The 16,895-nt window shown below is 32.2% G+C and overlaps 1 protein-coding gene across 1 annotated transcript in view; it reads right to left on the reverse strand.

The window, feature by feature from the left end:
• Karybeta3 (karyopherin beta 3) overlaps positions 1-16,093 on the reverse strand; it is a 32,735-nt gene extending 16,642 nt beyond the window's left edge. The window contains exons 1-4 of the mRNA XM_072540884.1: positions 15,936-16,093; positions 5,069-5,380; positions 2,321-2,764; positions 2,055-2,265 (exon numbers count right to left, since the gene is read on the reverse strand). Of these exons, the coding sequence (XP_072396985.1) occupies positions 2,055-2,265; positions 2,321-2,764; positions 5,069-5,380; positions 15,936-16,016 (1,048 nt within the window). The 5' untranslated portion in view covers positions 16,017-16,093. The remainder of the gene's footprint in view (positions 1-2,054; positions 2,266-2,320; positions 2,765-5,068; positions 5,381-15,935) is intronic.
• Between the last annotated feature and the right edge of the window lie 802 nt (positions 16,094-16,895).

The following is a 16,895-nucleotide window of genomic DNA, read 5'->3' on the forward strand; positions in this document are numbered from 1 at the left end:
ATTTCGGCATATTTTAAATTTGGGGCTTTTCATGTATGCCAATCGGTTGTATCTTAAGATAGGTTATTTTTGTAATTATGTAGAAAGTTGTAAAAAAAAAGATTGCTAAACTAAATCTTTTGAGGAATCTGGGAAACAAATATGAGAGTCTATCAACAACAAAAAAGATTGTTCTGCAGAAATGCGCGAAAAATGATGAAATTCACAGACCCACAGAAAATTTCAAAAGGACTGTTAAGTATAATGAATTAGAAAACCTTCAATTACACTTGGAAATGAGAAAAAAAGACATTTTCAAAGATCAACGGGTTTAAAAAGACCAAAAAGTGGACCAGTGGACAAAGGATGGAGGCTCATATTAACACATACTAAGTGACAGAAATAATAACACCCATTATAGATTATTTTATTTTAATAAAAAGTCAAGCTTATATTGGAAAAAATGAATGGTGCAGAGAATGACTGATGTGGAGCCAGGGATGGAACAGGGTTGTCTTTAGTGATAATTTTTTTATTGTATTTAGGGATGCATTACGGCATCCCTAAAGTCAATAGTTTTTTTGTCGAATAGAATATGCACCGCACTTTTGGGATTATGATGTGGGGTACCATCACTTATGGTTCAACGTCACCTCTTATCTTCATCAGAGGGTGCATCATAATCTCATCATCATCTTTGGCTCGACAACCGTCTGTGGATCCTGACCTGCTATAAGATTCGTCCCTATCTTTTGATTATTTATTTATTTATTAATGTATATATTTTTGTATTCCTAAGTCGGTCTCAACTCTATCTACCACCCAATTAGAGATCGGCCTCTGCTTCTTCCTGTAGGTGTTTCTGTCGATAGCATTTTAACAATATATTATGTGTACAGCCCATCTAGTCACTGTGTTTTAATGAACGTTATGACATCGTCACTACCCTTGGTCGTTTACAGCTCCAAATATTTTGCAGAGTATTTTTTTACGCTCCAATATTCCCAAAAGTCTAGAATCCTTCTGCGTGAGAGTCCATGTTTCTGCCCGATATGTGAGGGCTGGCCGCAGCAGTGGTTTATATGTAATTTTAGTTATTTCTTGACTGGAGTATGTACTATTGGTTTATTCGTCTTTTAATTTTTTTGCTTGTTTTGTTGGTAGTACTAGTTACCTAGCATGCCAAGGTATGTGAAGCTGTCAACACATTTAAATATATGACTTCCAAAGACTGTTTTCCGTACTCATTTGCTATAGGATCCTTAGTAACCAACATGTACTTGGGTTTTATCTTCGTTAATGACTAGACGGGCCTGTTTCGCCGCTGTTTCAAATTCTAGCAAATATTGCTCAACATCTCACTTACTAGGCCCTATTATGTAAATGTCATCAGCATATGCTAAGATTTGTATAGATCGATTGTAAATAGTACCTACGTCTCTAATTCGTGTGTCTCGCACTGTCTTTACCACAGCAAAGTTACATAGGAGGCAAGCCAGGTAAGCCCCTTGTCTGAGTCCATCCTTTATCTCAAAGGATTGAGAATTCTTTCCCTTTCATTCTCGTTAGTCGGATAAGTTTTTATGGTGTACTAAACTCACGCGTTGATTGGATAATACTGTTCTCTTGACACTTCATATGAGCCCTTGAAGTCAACTAATAGGTGATGGGTTTCAATGTTAAATTCTAATGTTTTCTCGAGGATCTGTCTTATTGAATGAATCTAGTCAATTGTTTGTTTTTCTGGAGTGACTTCAGCCCAGTATTTTCCAACTACACCCACTGTGTAAACTAATAGTAAACAGTTAACATGGTTATACCTCTGTAGTCGTCACAGTGGTCGCCTTTTTTATATAACAGGTATATCACGCCTTGAGACCATTCACAGGACATGGCCTTATTTTGCCAGACAAAAAGTAAAAGTTTATGTATAGTCTCCATAGCAGGGCATTGTCGCCAAAATGCTTGTAGAGCTCACTAATACATCTTACTTATATCATAAAACTTAATCTCTGAATTACATAGTATCAGAGTATTCAAATCTAAATAACTTAAGATTAAACTCTATAGCTTACCTAATCCACACGCAAGACGATCTAATGCAGCCTCTGCAACTACGTTATTACAATCATTGTCTTCATCCAAAAGTTCATCTGACTCAGCCCATCCAGATTCTTCTTCAAGGTCAGCCATAAATTGTAAAATTAGGGGAATAAGTTGTTCCATGTATTTAAATGCATTCTTACGAACCATCGCCGGTGCCATTTCTGCCAGAGTAACCATAACCTACAATTAAAAGCACAATGTAATTTGTTTATTTATAACATTTAACAATAATTACCTCTAACGCGAGTTGTCTCCAACTGTCTAGTGCTCCAGAGTCGCTAAAAATCTTCATACACATCTCGTAAATAGGTAGTAGTTGTGGCCTTAAAAATTTGGGGACATTTTCTGCTAAATCAATTAAAACCTTTAACAAAGTATCATCTTCCTGTTGTTGAATACTCTCTGCGATAACATGTAACATAGGAGTTAAAAGATCGGCGAAATGTTTTAGAATCTGCGTTTCTTTGTCATTAATAAGCATGAAGGCACCTACTGCCCTAACAGCTTGAAACCTTACTTCATATTCTTCAGTAGGCTGCAAGCTTTGCAATATCATTTGCTTGATTAAGTCCAAGTAGTTATTTTGTTGGCTACCAAACACACCAGGAACACTTGTAAACATTTGAAGTGCAGCTTCCTTTAGAACTGGATTTTGGTCATTGGCACAATGGAAAAGGAACTAAAATACAAATTTGAATTACACTTATTTATCAACACCATTGAGGATACAAAAATACTGCATAAAATCAACTAGAAGCTAGACAAGGTGCCAAGAAATGTCACAAAAATCACTGTCACTTGGACCAAAAATTACTCTCATCTCCAATACTGGTATACCAATATCCGATATGAATACATTTCTCAAATTTTCCAGTTATTTTTTTTTTGTCCAATTGTATAGTTTCATTACTTTCCTTTATTAAAAATCTTCATTCCTTGCTGTTGTGACTCCTTTTTTGCTAAAAAGTTTTGTTTAAACCTAAACTTAAACCATATAAGTACCTCATAGGTCATAGGTATGTGTTTATGCAAAACAAGCTTAGTATGCTTGTGTTTACCTAATTTTGAACTCACCAAAGGATGTATTAAGTTAAGATGTGGAAGCATTTCTGTTGTTCCATATTAATATCGAAGCTTGATCTTAAAAGATTGAAAAGATCTTATAAACTACGACTTCCAAACCACATGGTGCATCTCCCTAGTATACATAAAGAGATGTCAAGGAGGGCAGAATATGTTTGTACTTGCATAAATCTTATAAATACTAAGATCAAATGCCACCCACGTGCCTCTCGTATCGCGTAATATTGCAACGCATTACAATTGCATACCATAAATACATGTATTGGTTAGTTGTTCATTCCAAACTCACATGTATACAAATTCACAAAAAATTTTAGAAGTTTATTTGACCATTTCAGATAGATATTAGATATTTGTGGAGTGTGAAAATTTCATGTGTATGAATCTCCCTCCTCTGTAATATTCATTATTAAATGTAAATTTGCTAATATCAGCATCATTCCTCATTTACTATTGTCGTCAACTCAAAATGGCAGTGAAAAAGAAAGTATTCAGAAGACTATATTAAGTTTTGATTTACAAAGTTGAGCTGAGATTAAATCAGCCAGGAAGTAATCACACATGTATTAAAGTATTTTCAAGGTTCTTTCCTAGCGGATTTTATTATTGTAATGCAAAATCCAACCTCACACTATCGGTAAGGACTTACATCAAAACAGGTATCCTAAAAGTCACAGAGATAAAAAGATAATCAGAGTAAAAATGAAGTATAATTCTGTTTTGCAGTAACAGTCACATATAGAATTAATTGGATTGGAATAAACTCAAAGGAACTTGAACAGACCATACCCCTGACAGTTCAGTCAGCATTAGCTCAAAAACTCAAGGAAAATAATCCTATACAGTTAGCACATATTGTGTTATTTATCTAAAAGGCTTTGACTTTGATAACATTGCTACAGAATTTAAGCCATTTCTATTACACAAAAGATTCACTGGTTGTCTATGTTGTAAATTGTTAAAAGCCTCCTTGTTGCTTCTTGTCCTTTTTCCTTTACAAGAAAAGGAAGAAGAGACTGACAAATGATAGTTGTTGTAAGATGTAGTTTAAAATATGTAAGTGTATTTTTTGTAATCCTAAATAATCCAATAAAATAAACTGACAATAAGAGAGGAGCTGGTTTTATTGAATATTCAAATTGATAATAAAAGAAAATAAAAGTCTAAGGGCAAAATATTGGCTCGCCTTCATGAATTGAAATAAAGGGTAATATTATTTCTTGGGTTAAAAAAATATTTTTGCAAATCTTCAATAGAGGTTAGTTAACCTACATGCACGATAAACTCAGCAGATTCGAAAAATTTTGATCAAACAATTCTTTGTAAATCCTAAAATTGCCTCCTACTTTGTGAACACTTTTACCTTCCTTATGAGCCAGGTTTTTCAGCTCTAGGTAACAAAATCTGCCTGTCATATTTCTCTTTTTAATATAACAGAAGTTTATTTTGTATCACTGACAATTAAATAAATGTCGCTAAAATTTATGCGCCTTTGTTGTTGTTTTTTTTTTAATGAAAGGGAGCATGAAATATTATTTAGGTCTAGTGAAACAACGAGAAAAATGATAATACATAATAAACTGAAAGCCTGTTATATGCAATAAAATGATCCAAATCTGTGAGAAAAATGTACAGCTATAAAATTTTCAAGAAAACAATGTTTTTGTAAAGCTTAATTAAATAGTTTTGTAAATTTTACTACACCTAAACAAATTTAGAATACCTAGAAGAGAAATTAAGAATTGGGGAACAAATTCCTTTAACCACTCTTCAGTGCATCTTTCCTTACACCTTACTGTCACAAAAAATTGTTATATTTTCAAAAGATTTACTTTTTTTCTGTCCAAAATCTTTATAAAAAGTAAGTACCTGAACAAAGTAAAAAATGAACAATATTTACCTGTAAAAATTCTGGCCACTGATTGTTTCCATCATCATCGATCAAATTTCTTGCGACTTCTGCTACTACCTCACATACCTTATGCCTTAATTGTTCAGTCTCAACTTGTTGTACAGCTAAGAGAACTTGTTCTTTCAACTGATTTTGACTTTCCACGGGTAGTTTTGGATAGAATTCCATGAAATCATTGGAAAACACCCTACGCAGCAACACAGCAGACATCTGTCGAGCTTCATGACTCAAACTGGTGTTGTGGATAGCTCCCAACAGATGACTTACTTTTGTTTCGATTGGTAAATTGGAATAAGCATCCTAAGAAAAAAATTGAAGTTAATACTAATAAATAAAGTTAATTAAGCTGACAACAAGAAAAAATAAAACATATATCATCGAGTGTGTGGTAAGTTCTCATCCTCGATCATGTCCGAGATTGCAATACTACTCACATGATTTTTTCATTTATGTTGGTAAACATTTCAATAGAAGTAATGTAAAATCGGAAGTCATTAAATAAGCGAGTTATCAACAATGGAAAAAATGAAGAGTTTTGTGATAAAATTATAAAAAAAAGTTTTAACACCAACCAAGATTCATTTGAAATTGTCTGAGATGATCCACGTGAAACAAGCCCAAAAACTTCAATGTGTAACAAACTTCAATTCTCTAATAAACTCACGTATTTAACCATCATATGTGGGATAATACCAATCACAAACAGCTTCATTCTCTTATGGTATTACAGAACACGGCTAGTAAATTTTGTTTCAATTGCCACACCTTCATCCAACAGAAGATCTGTACTGTCCAAAAAGAATACTCAATATTGAATCGATGTAGAGATGTCACAAGAGATTCTAAAACTACCAATGGGGAAACTGTTGGTCTTCATTGAAGCCACAGGACTTATTTGAGTTTAATGAAAAAAAAAAACAGGGTAAGGCACAAAGGTCTTATGATCAAGTGCCAGAGATAAATGTGTCGTGTCTGAATTCTGTAGAAAATAAATGTTCTTATTTCATATGCATTCCAGGTTAGAATTGTGTCTAAGACTAATTCTAGATACTTCACTTTAGTCAATTCAAACTAACAGTTGCAACTATGCTTTTGGTGAAAGTTACTATCATTATCATTTTTAGATTGATATCCCACTTATTTTCCTTGAACAAGCTAAGCATTATGTTTAGGGACCTTTGTAGCAGATCAAACAGCTCACTGCCACTTTTAACCTCATTGGGATCATCTCAATAACCTACTTGGTGAGATCAAAGGGTGATGGGAAGAATGTCCATTAAATCGATATATTGATACTGTATTTTGAGAGATGAAATATGCAAAAGAACTATAAGTACAAAGTCAAAATGGTAGATCTTAACTGAGACTTTCATGGGTGTGATAGCCTTCAAACCATATAGATATAAACAATATAGGCATCAGACAACACTAGCAAGAATCAAGTATAATCAAAAATAAAATAAACATGGTGTTTTACTGGTATAAGATATTAGCAGTAAAATCAGATATTCGCTCCGTGCGTGACTGACGCGACACCTACCGTCTTCGCGGTAATAATAAAAATTTTTATTTTTGAAACCATAAATTTGGCCTGGAATCATTCAAATTTAACTAGAACTGAAAATAACTCTACATAGTAAAAATTTATTATCTGTAGTAAATAAATTATTGTTTTTGTGGTTTTGTGTTTTAAATTATCTTATCAAAAATTACTATTTCCCTTGACTACACATTTTAATACAATTAGGCTCATTGCTGTAAAGTCAATGAAGGCAAAAATTTCCTACTGGGAGAAGACACTATCTATAATTGCTAGTATATCTTTAATTTATTTCAACAAGCAGTCTTTTCTAAGATATATTATAAGAACAATGATCAAATGATTAAAAATCAAAATATTTAATGTAAGTTATGCTTAAAATACATATTTCTAAACTGCAATCCTTGTTTACGGCCAACAGTTGACATCAATATTAAAACAAATGCTGCCATTAGTCCAAAAAACTTGGCGATAAATAAAAATCGCTGAAATGAGATTTTTTTAAGTGTTTCAAAACATTCTGGGAAATAATTTATGATTTGCATCTATTAACGAACTTGTTTTCCTTCTTTAATATACAAGAAGACAGAAAAGAAGAGTAATTTCCTGTTCATATTTTGTATTTTCATCAAATATTTTTCTTTTCTTCTTCTTCTTTTTATGTACCTCCAGTAAATTCTCGTTCCATTTTTCATGGTCTTCTTATTGGGGAACCGTCTCTTGCCGTATTTACTACTCTATTTGTTGTCATTCAGCTTATATGATTGTTCCATTCTACTCTTCTATTTCTTACTCATTCCTTGATGTTCTCCACCTTGCATCTATGTTGTATATCTGTACTTCTAGCTCTGTCCAATAGTGTTTTGCCATCCATTTTTTTAAGTGTTTTTATCTCTGCTGTTTCTACCATCCTTTTTGTTCTCTCTATGTCAGGTCGTCTTTCTGCTGCATATGTCATTATTGGTCTGATGCCCGTTTTGTAAATTCTGCCTTTCATTTCTTTCCTGATCTTTTTATTTCTCCATATTGTTTAATTCAGGCAACAAACTGTCCTTTTTGGGGAAATTAACATGTTAAATTTTCTGGTGATTATATTGAATTGGTGCAGCATGCGTCGTCTGCATAGCACATTGTTTTAAGTTGTTTTTCTCCCATTTAGTACCCTTCTTTAACATAATGACAGTATTAGATTTTTATTTCGATGTAGGGCAATCGCAAGCTGCTTATACATATTTCAACCTCTTTAGGTCTCATCAGAAAGACCTAAATATGCTGTTGCTCTGAATCGAAACAAAATCTGTCGAAATAATTATTTACGACGGGATAGATTTTGTTTCGATTCAGAGCAACAACATATGTCGTTCTGATGAGGCCTAACTCCCGTCGTAAATAATTATTTCGATAATTATTGTCCTACGACGGGATAGATTTTGTTTCGATTCAGAGCAACAGCATATTTAGGTCTTTCTGATGAGACCTTGCTTTGCAAGTTTTAGAAAGCACTGTGGTAAAGATTTGAATTCAGTTTCACCAAGTAGGAAATCTTAGGATTCCTAGTGTTATCCTTCTTTAGTTCTTACTTTTTTTAATATTTCATCCATAATCAGGTTGTTGAACAATAGAGAACTCAAGGAATCTCCCTGTTTTATCCCATTGCCAGCTTCAATATGGTCAGTTGGTTCTTCTTATACTTTTTTTTTATTGCCAAAGGAATACTCTTGCATACAATAAGTGGATAACAGCCTTTAATTTGAACGGTCAAATGCCCTCTGAAATTCCATGAAACAAATATACCGGTTTGTTATATTCTAATGATTTCTCTTGCACTTGACTCATTATAAATATAGCGTCAGTGCATGATCTTCCTTACCTAAAACCTTGTTCTTCTGCTAGTGCTATAATTTCATTCAGTTTATTTGTTATCACTTTGGTTGTTAATGTTAGTGTTGTTTTTAATAAATGAATTCCTCTGTAATTTTCCGTGTCCGATTTGTCTTATTTTTTTAGGCCTGGTCTTCACTCTTGAGAAATTCTGTTTTATTCTATTATTTTTTGGATTAGTTTTAGTAGTTGTTTGATCAGATCTGGTCCTCCTTACTTTAGGAGTCCGTTCAGTATTCTATTGTGTCCTGGTGATTTTTTTGTTTTTTAATTCTCTTAATGCTTCCTTTACCTCTTCCTCCTCAATATCAAATATTTTTAACTGTACTAATACCTAAGTGTTGATGAATATTAAGTGATAAAATTTAGTCACCTGCAATGAGTAATAGCAATTAAACACTCTTCTTTTGTTTTCGAATTTTCATAAACACTCATCACTACTGAATAATTTAAAAAGAAAAATACTTATATATTGTAAAACATTAACAACTAAAATCTTTCAGTAAATTGTTTAATTAGAAATTTAACAAGTCTAGTCCTATAATAAGTAGTTGCCTATAGTTGGAGTTATCTCCACAACACAGATTCTAAATGTGACAGTGGATAATTTGCAGTGTTATAGACATTATCTAAGAAGACAGTATTTGAAATTTTAAACTCGAATTATGCATCGGGTAGTATGCAGATTACTGTCTGACACACATAGAGCCAATATCCAATGCACACCTATGGATTAAGGAATGGAGGTTGCTACTGGCACCATTGGAATATGTACACTGAACACATACATAATGAATAACAATTACACTAGTATACTTGCAGTTTGTACATGACTAAACAATGGTCAGACTAAAAAGGAGAGTCATGAAAACAAAGATTACAGAACTAATATCCTACAATATTCATATACTTCTTGCAAAATCATATAGTAGCAATATCCAAGGATATAGGAATTTGTGATATATGTAGAAATTAATTGTTTATTAAAAAATCTTTGCATCAACAACAGTATCAAAAGTGTAGTCATAGTCATAGTCATCTTTATTGATCCTTTAAGACATTCAAAATAAATGTATAGGATACGTCACTACAGAATTTGGTATAAAAAACATTAATGTGTATAATACAATATTCACAGTGTAAAAAAAATTGACAAAACATAAAATATATAAAATAACATTTTTACAAGTAAAATATGAAGCTATTGCAGTTTGTCCTCAAGATATTCATTTATAGAATAATATGCTTTACTTAAGAGTAAATCTTTAACATTTTTTTTAAATTTAGAGATAAGTGGTATTTCTTTCACAGTTTTTGGCAAATGATTGTATAAGGTCAGTCCCATATATCTGAAGCAATTTTGAAATTTGGATGTTCTGTGTTTAGGAACTCGTAAAGATTCAGCACTTCTTGTATTGTAGTAGTGATTGTCTGAATTTACTGGAAATGAATTGATTTCCTCTTTAACATAAAGTAAACATTTATAGATATATAGGCAGTAGAAAGTTAAAATTTGATGTTTAATAAAAACTGGTTTACAAGACTGTTGATAATCCAAATTAAAAATTTTACGGATAATTTTTTTTTGGTTAATGAACACTTTGTTACTATCTACTGAGTTCCACCACAAAATTACATTGTAGCACATGTGGCTGTAAGCAAGGCAATAATAAACGTTCATTAATGCCGAGATGGGTAGTGTGTTTTTAATTCTAGATATAGCATAAAAAGCTTTATTCAATTTCATGTTCACTGAATTCACTTGCTCTGACCATTTGAGATTACAATCAATGAATACACCCAAAAACTTTGTAGAGTGAGTGGAAGATAACATATTGTTTCTATCGTGGATGGTTAAGGTATAGTCATATTTAGATGAGTTGTATGAATGAAAATAAATAATTTGCGTCTTGTCAATGTTTAATATTAGTCTGTTGGTATTACACCAGCGTATAAAGCAGTCAACAACAGTCTTCATTGTCATTTTTAATTCCTCTAGTGTACGTGCAGAGACTATTAACGAGGTATCATCAGCAAACATTGATATTATAAGTGCCCTTATGTGATCTGGTAGGTCATTAATAAAAATTAGGAATAATAATGGTCCCAGCACGGATCCCTGTGGTACTCCTTTATTTGTCGTGTATGGTTCTGAGCTTGATTCTTTCATCTTAACAACACTCTTCCTGTCACTTAAGAAATTTATTATCCATTCTAGGAATATCCCTCTAAAACCAACGTTATATAATTTATTGCGAATAAATGTTATGTCTAAGCAGTCAAAAGCACGTGATAGATCAAAAAATAGTCCTGCCACGTGGTTGCTACTATCGAAGTAGATCTGTAGTACTGTAGATCCCTCTCTTCTAATTGCACCATCACCTTTCGAAGGTTGGCAATCCAAATGAAAATTTTAGTTTGGAAACTGTTGCATGAAACCTGGCGTCTTCTTACTGATCTTTTGCCATCTACTTTACCTTCTAATATGAGTCAAAGTAATTAACACCTTTCAGCTCTCAATACATGATCCAAGTATTGTATTTTCTCTCTTTTGTTGTTTATCAACATATATAAATTAATAAAATTGAGAACAATTTATTTGATACCATAAGATATTTTTGGACTTCTAAAAAAGCAGGAAAAATGATTACAGTGTTCCTCAGAAAGTTTTTTACAATGGTACGATAGAAATTCCACAGAGTAACACAAATCTGTTTGCTTCATTTTATTTTCAGAACTCATGTATATTTGATCCTATAAAAGGTTTTAAAAATAGGTAAATTCAGAGCCTGAAGGACTTCTGTTATTTTCTCTTAAAAAAAAATGGATTTGTATTTTGACAAGGCCTACCACACAATTTTAATAAATGTCTACACATTAAAAAAAAACAGCCTTTTAAAGGCGATATTTATAACTGTAGTCAGAAATTTAGAAGCAACCAATTACTACTGAATAATTTGTAATGAGTCAGAGATACCTAAAATAGTAATTTTTGGAAAGCTTCCAAGTAAAAAGTTCTTCAGAGTCAACGGATTAACTACATTCATGAAATTAGGATTATATCAAAGAAAGAACACAAATATTGAAAAGAGCCACATCTGAGATGAAATGAAAGTTTAATTTGTGCTCGTTTCCTTGTATTTGTACATGTTTTTGTCTCTTTACTTGTGCTGCAATTTTTTTTAAAGGAAATATGAACTTCTTTTTGAATGGATATAAAATAAATTTGAGCATTAACACCTTCGCTGTGCCACCAGTTAAAAAAGACTGGTAACTATATTTGAGTAAAACATGCAAATTTAGCTGTGTAAAGTGCTATTACAAATGACTATAGTAATTTGAATACAAAATCTAACCAAAATTTATATATACAGTAGGGCCTCGCTAATCCGGACTCCTTGTTCAGTGATCGCTGTAATTCAGCCAGGCAATGAGGTTCGCGGACGTGTGTACTTGCAGGGGCTGCCGTGAGCCAACATGTCGACAGTCTTTTGTATATCGCCTTTCGTGTTGATACAGTGTCAATTTAGCGCGCTCACTAACATTATGGCGCCGCCACATAAACATTCAACATTAACAGTAAAAGATAAATTGCGGGTTATAGAAATGCTAGATAAAGGTGACAGCTATCCTATCACTGCTAGGATTGGTATAGACAGGTCAACTGTGGGCGGCATAAAGAAAAACAAAGACAAAATCTTAAAGTTTGTAAGCTTAACAGAATGTGGTCCCAATGTACAAAAAACACTGAAGAAACGTGATTTACGTGTTGGTTGCAACAAAGACGATTACATGTTCCTGTAAGTGGTGATATGACTTGTGAGAAAGCTCGTGTTTTTCTTCACCAGAATGCATACTCCAATATCGGGTTTAATGCAAGCAGGGGATGGTTAGACAAATTTTAAAAACGCTACGGAATAAGACGTTTAAAAATGGCTGGTGAAAAACTGTCCAATGCTGAATCCGCTATCAGACCATTCCAACTAGAGTTACAGAAAGTTATTAATGAAAAAAAATTAACAGTGTACAATGCTGACGAATCTGGTTTGTATTGGCGATTATTGTCCGATCAAACTTTAGCTTCTGCCAACAAGAAGTCGGCTTCCGGGAGGAAAATGATGAAGATGAGAGTGACTTTCATGCCTTGTTCAAATGCGGCTGGAACCCATAAACTTCAATTTGCTTGTTGTCAGAAAATAAAAAAGCCCACGGGCATTTAAATAAACACGTCTTCCTGTTTGTTATAGTGCACAAAAAAATGCTTGGGTTATGAAAGACTTGTTTTTTGAGTGGTTTAAAATGGAATTTGCTCCCGCGGACCGTCACCATCTTTTATCTCTTAATTTGCCTCCTCGTTCATTTTTATTGTTAGATAATTTTCCTGGGCATCCATCAGCAGATGAACTTATCTCTGAAGACAGCAGCATTTTTGCAATGTTCCTGCTAGCTAACAGCACAGTCTGTATTAGTGATGTAACGAATATCAGTTTTTGAACATTCGCGAATGCGAATATATGCCACTGACATTCCCGAATATGAATGCGAATATTCAGTTTTTTTTTTTTAATTTGGCAATTTTAATTGTCTCCGGCACTGCCGGTAGTCTCATTTGCGTGAGCTGTGTAGTTAGATAAGTTGATAAATTTAGTAATTCAGCAATTTTCAGAACAATTAGACAAATCATGTACTGTTGTGTATTACATTACAGTGTAGTGTCCATTATAATATGTATCTTGTTCCGAAAATTGCTGAATTACTAAATTTATCTGAACTTATCTAACTGAAGTCAAACTGTTTATGTTTGTTTAAACTCTTTACATAAAAACACAGACTATTTTTAATTTGTAGTTTAATAATTCTTAGAATTTTTCAAGATGATTGTCTAAAATTAAAAACTTTTGGATAATAAAAGTTTCAGAGAATAATTTGTTTTTGTTTGTTTACACTGCATCATTTATTTTTTGTTTTTTAATTTTATAGTTTTCTAAGCTTGTAAAATAAAGTGAGTTTTCTTAATAAAAAAAAACTGAGTGAATGGATTTTTATTTTATTGACCTAATCTTCAAATTATTTTTTTTTCTTATACATATTTATATTCACAAAACATTCGCACAAATTTCGCGAATGCGAATATGCAAAAATATGTGAATATTCGCGAATATGAATATTCGTTACATCACTAGTCTGTATACAACCAATGGATCAGAAAGATATACAAAATGTGAAGTTAAATTATTGCAAATCACTTTTGGTTAACTGTCTTGCATTATGTTCTGACAATCTCATCAACACATTAAAATCGATATCTTTGAAGGACACTGTTTTTCCTTTGGCTAATCAATGGTTCAAGACATCTATAATTAACAAATCATGGAAGAATTTGCACCCTGAATTTCTCACTGATAATGATGAACCAGAAGATGATGTTTCCTTAGCCCAGATTTTTAAGTTAATGTGGAGGGGATCCAATGATCCTCAATTAAATGAGGCAGAAGCTCAAGAATGGGCTGCTGGTAGTGCCGAAATTGAGATACAAAGATATGAAGTGTTAACTGATGAGGAGATTGTGCGAGCAGCTAGTGTGAGGATGATGAGCAAGATAAGGACAATAGTCTTGAAGTTCTTGGCACCGAAAAAGTTGGTAGTTCAGAGGCAGTAGGAGCTTTCAATTTTAAAATAGGCTGAAGAAAACAAACTTTATAGCAATGAAGTTATGTTTCTCCATCAGCTTTGAATCAGGCTTTTGAAATAAAGTGCGCAAATTATAAACAGAAGAGCATTAGACTTTTTCAAGCAAAATTAACTAATATTCTATTTAAACTCAGTGTTTTTCTTACATGGTTGAAATTTTGAATATTTGCAATTTTGTAATTTTTTTTCTTTATATTGTAATAATTTAAAAATCGATCAAAGAAACTAAGGTTAAACATATGTTTTATTACCATTAAATATGGCAACTATAATCCGGATGCCTCGATAATCCGCAAAAGGTCTTGTTTTTGTCTCTCCAGATCAATGAGGCCCTACTGTATATACAAAGTATTGATGAAAAATGCTTTGCAATTTGCTGCAATTTTAAAAACAATTTTTGGCATTTTTTTTTCTTTAAAAATTCTATTCAGAAACAAGCAATCTCATATCTGTATACCTTTTCACAGTACTAACCATGGTGCAAATGAACCTCTTTATCACTTAGTACATAAAGTTGTCAAATTTAAGAATGGCTTAAAAAACCTATTGTGATTTCTCTTTACCTGTCCTATTTTTGTTTTATTTTATTATGAATTTTTAAGTGTTGCTCTAGACTAAAAGTAAATAATTGTTATTACATTTTGTAATAATTATATTTGTGTTGATAAATAAATGACTTAAGATTTATTGTGTCTAGAAATGTTTCCAAAAATCTTTAGAATCACTTTTCTGTACATGTTATTTTATCAACACCTGTTGTAATTTGTAGTCACATAAAACTTTGTCTTAGACCAAACATTTGATTGTTGCTCAATATTGACACATGAAGGTCAAGTTTATCTATAACCAAAAATAAAACATTAAAAATGATGCTTTTTCTTACTTTGTAAAAAATATTTTTAGTCAGTCAATTATAATGATTAATTCACCCTATTGTTCCAAGGTATTTGATTTTAATAAAATATTTGATTACAATCAAGTTTTGATTAGCGTTGGAACAATCGGCCATAAAAATATCACTAACTAAAACATAATAGTACACATGTTATAGTATGATCTGGCTGTAATAAATCTTCAATTAGCCTTGGCTTTTTATTATACAAGACTCAATCCATGTGCTCTTTAGTTATTTTTCAAAAGCTTTATTAACATCACTCTTCTAATAATTAACAAAACTTATTTCCAGTATCTAAAATTTCTAAATTAAAACCCTAAGTAGCATTTACACTTTACAGTCACACAGTTCTTATAGTTGCTTTTGTCTACATTTTTTAATAATGATAAACTTGGAATATTAGTGATAATTCAAAATAAAATGGAAAACCGCTTAATGTCCATTTTGCATTTTGAATTCACTAACTTTAATTTAAAAAGGACATACGCCCGTGAATTATATAAATCCCATCAGATCGTATTACCAATGAATTTGGTTAATCATTGATGTCAACTTAGGCGGGAAGCATTTGTAGATGTACAGTTATTACTTACTAAGAGATCAACACGTACATTTTTAGTATTCTAAGATTGAGCACATATGTGAGGTATGGATCTAAAGTAGATATACATATCTAAACTGTTTTAAAATAACGCACATGTGATTTCAAGTTCCAAAGCGGCATGCCTTAGTAGCATACACGTTGTGAATGATAATTATTTTAATGATTTGCTAATAAAATATGAACTGCCCTATATAGTTTTCGGTTTTATGATACAAAAATATAGTTGATAAAAATATTTACATACCTCAGCTTGAGTTCTAATCACGTTATCCGTAGATAAAAGTGTTGTTAAGATTTGGTAAAATTGCTCCTGTTCGGCGGCCATGGCGCCTTCACATCAAAGAACGATAACATCTCATAACAGGATGGACAATATACGTCAACTGTCTATTTGACATCTAGTAATAAAATTGAAGTTCCCTAAAATTAAGTACAGGCGCGGCCTCCGTCCTAAATAGGTATGGCACCACGTAAGAAAAGAAAATCATAATTTTAATTTATGTTTTGTGATTAAAATGCAGATTTGAGGATCTACAAATTGACTAATGGATTTAATGATTGTGAATCACAAAATATTGAATATATGGTTTATCCCCCGGTAATTATTTACAAATTTTGTTAGGTAAGGTAAGTCAGCTCAGCGTAAGAGCGAACGCATCTTTCTAGAGATGATGTTTATGCCACTATTAAAACTGAAGTATGCATTCTAGAATAATGACAATTAATATATAAAGTCAGTAGAAGTTTCTAAGTACTGATTTAGTAACACGTGTTAATTATGCAAACATTATCAAATTCATAATACATTTTTTTTTATTGAATATTCTCACTTGTCCCAGACTGTAGGGCAACTGGGAATAGCATGTTGAATTTATACGTGTTGCATATTACAGTATGTACGGGGCGACGACGGGGGCAACTGCGAATAAGAAACAAAATTTAATTTCATTAATATTTATTTATATAATAAGTTTATTGTTTTTTGACGGGAACAAAATATAAAACTTGATTTCCTAGCGTACTAAATTCAGTCCATCGAAAGATATACTGAACTGGAACGATTTCTCTCTTCTATTTTCTACGGGATCTGGCAATATCATGACAATATTTTCCCTGGAAACAGTGTCAGTGTCATTATTATCGGACCAGTAAAATGTGTCATCGTTATTTTTCTTTTTCGTCATCATCTAAATCATCATCTAAA

The sequence above is a fragment of the Diabrotica undecimpunctata genome, chromosome 8 (assembly GCF_040954645.1).
Source record: "Diabrotica undecimpunctata isolate CICGRU chromosome 8, icDiaUnde3, whole genome shotgun sequence".
In the NCBI taxonomy this organism is placed as follows: Eukaryota; Metazoa; Arthropoda; class Insecta; order Coleoptera; family Chrysomelidae; genus Diabrotica; species Diabrotica undecimpunctata.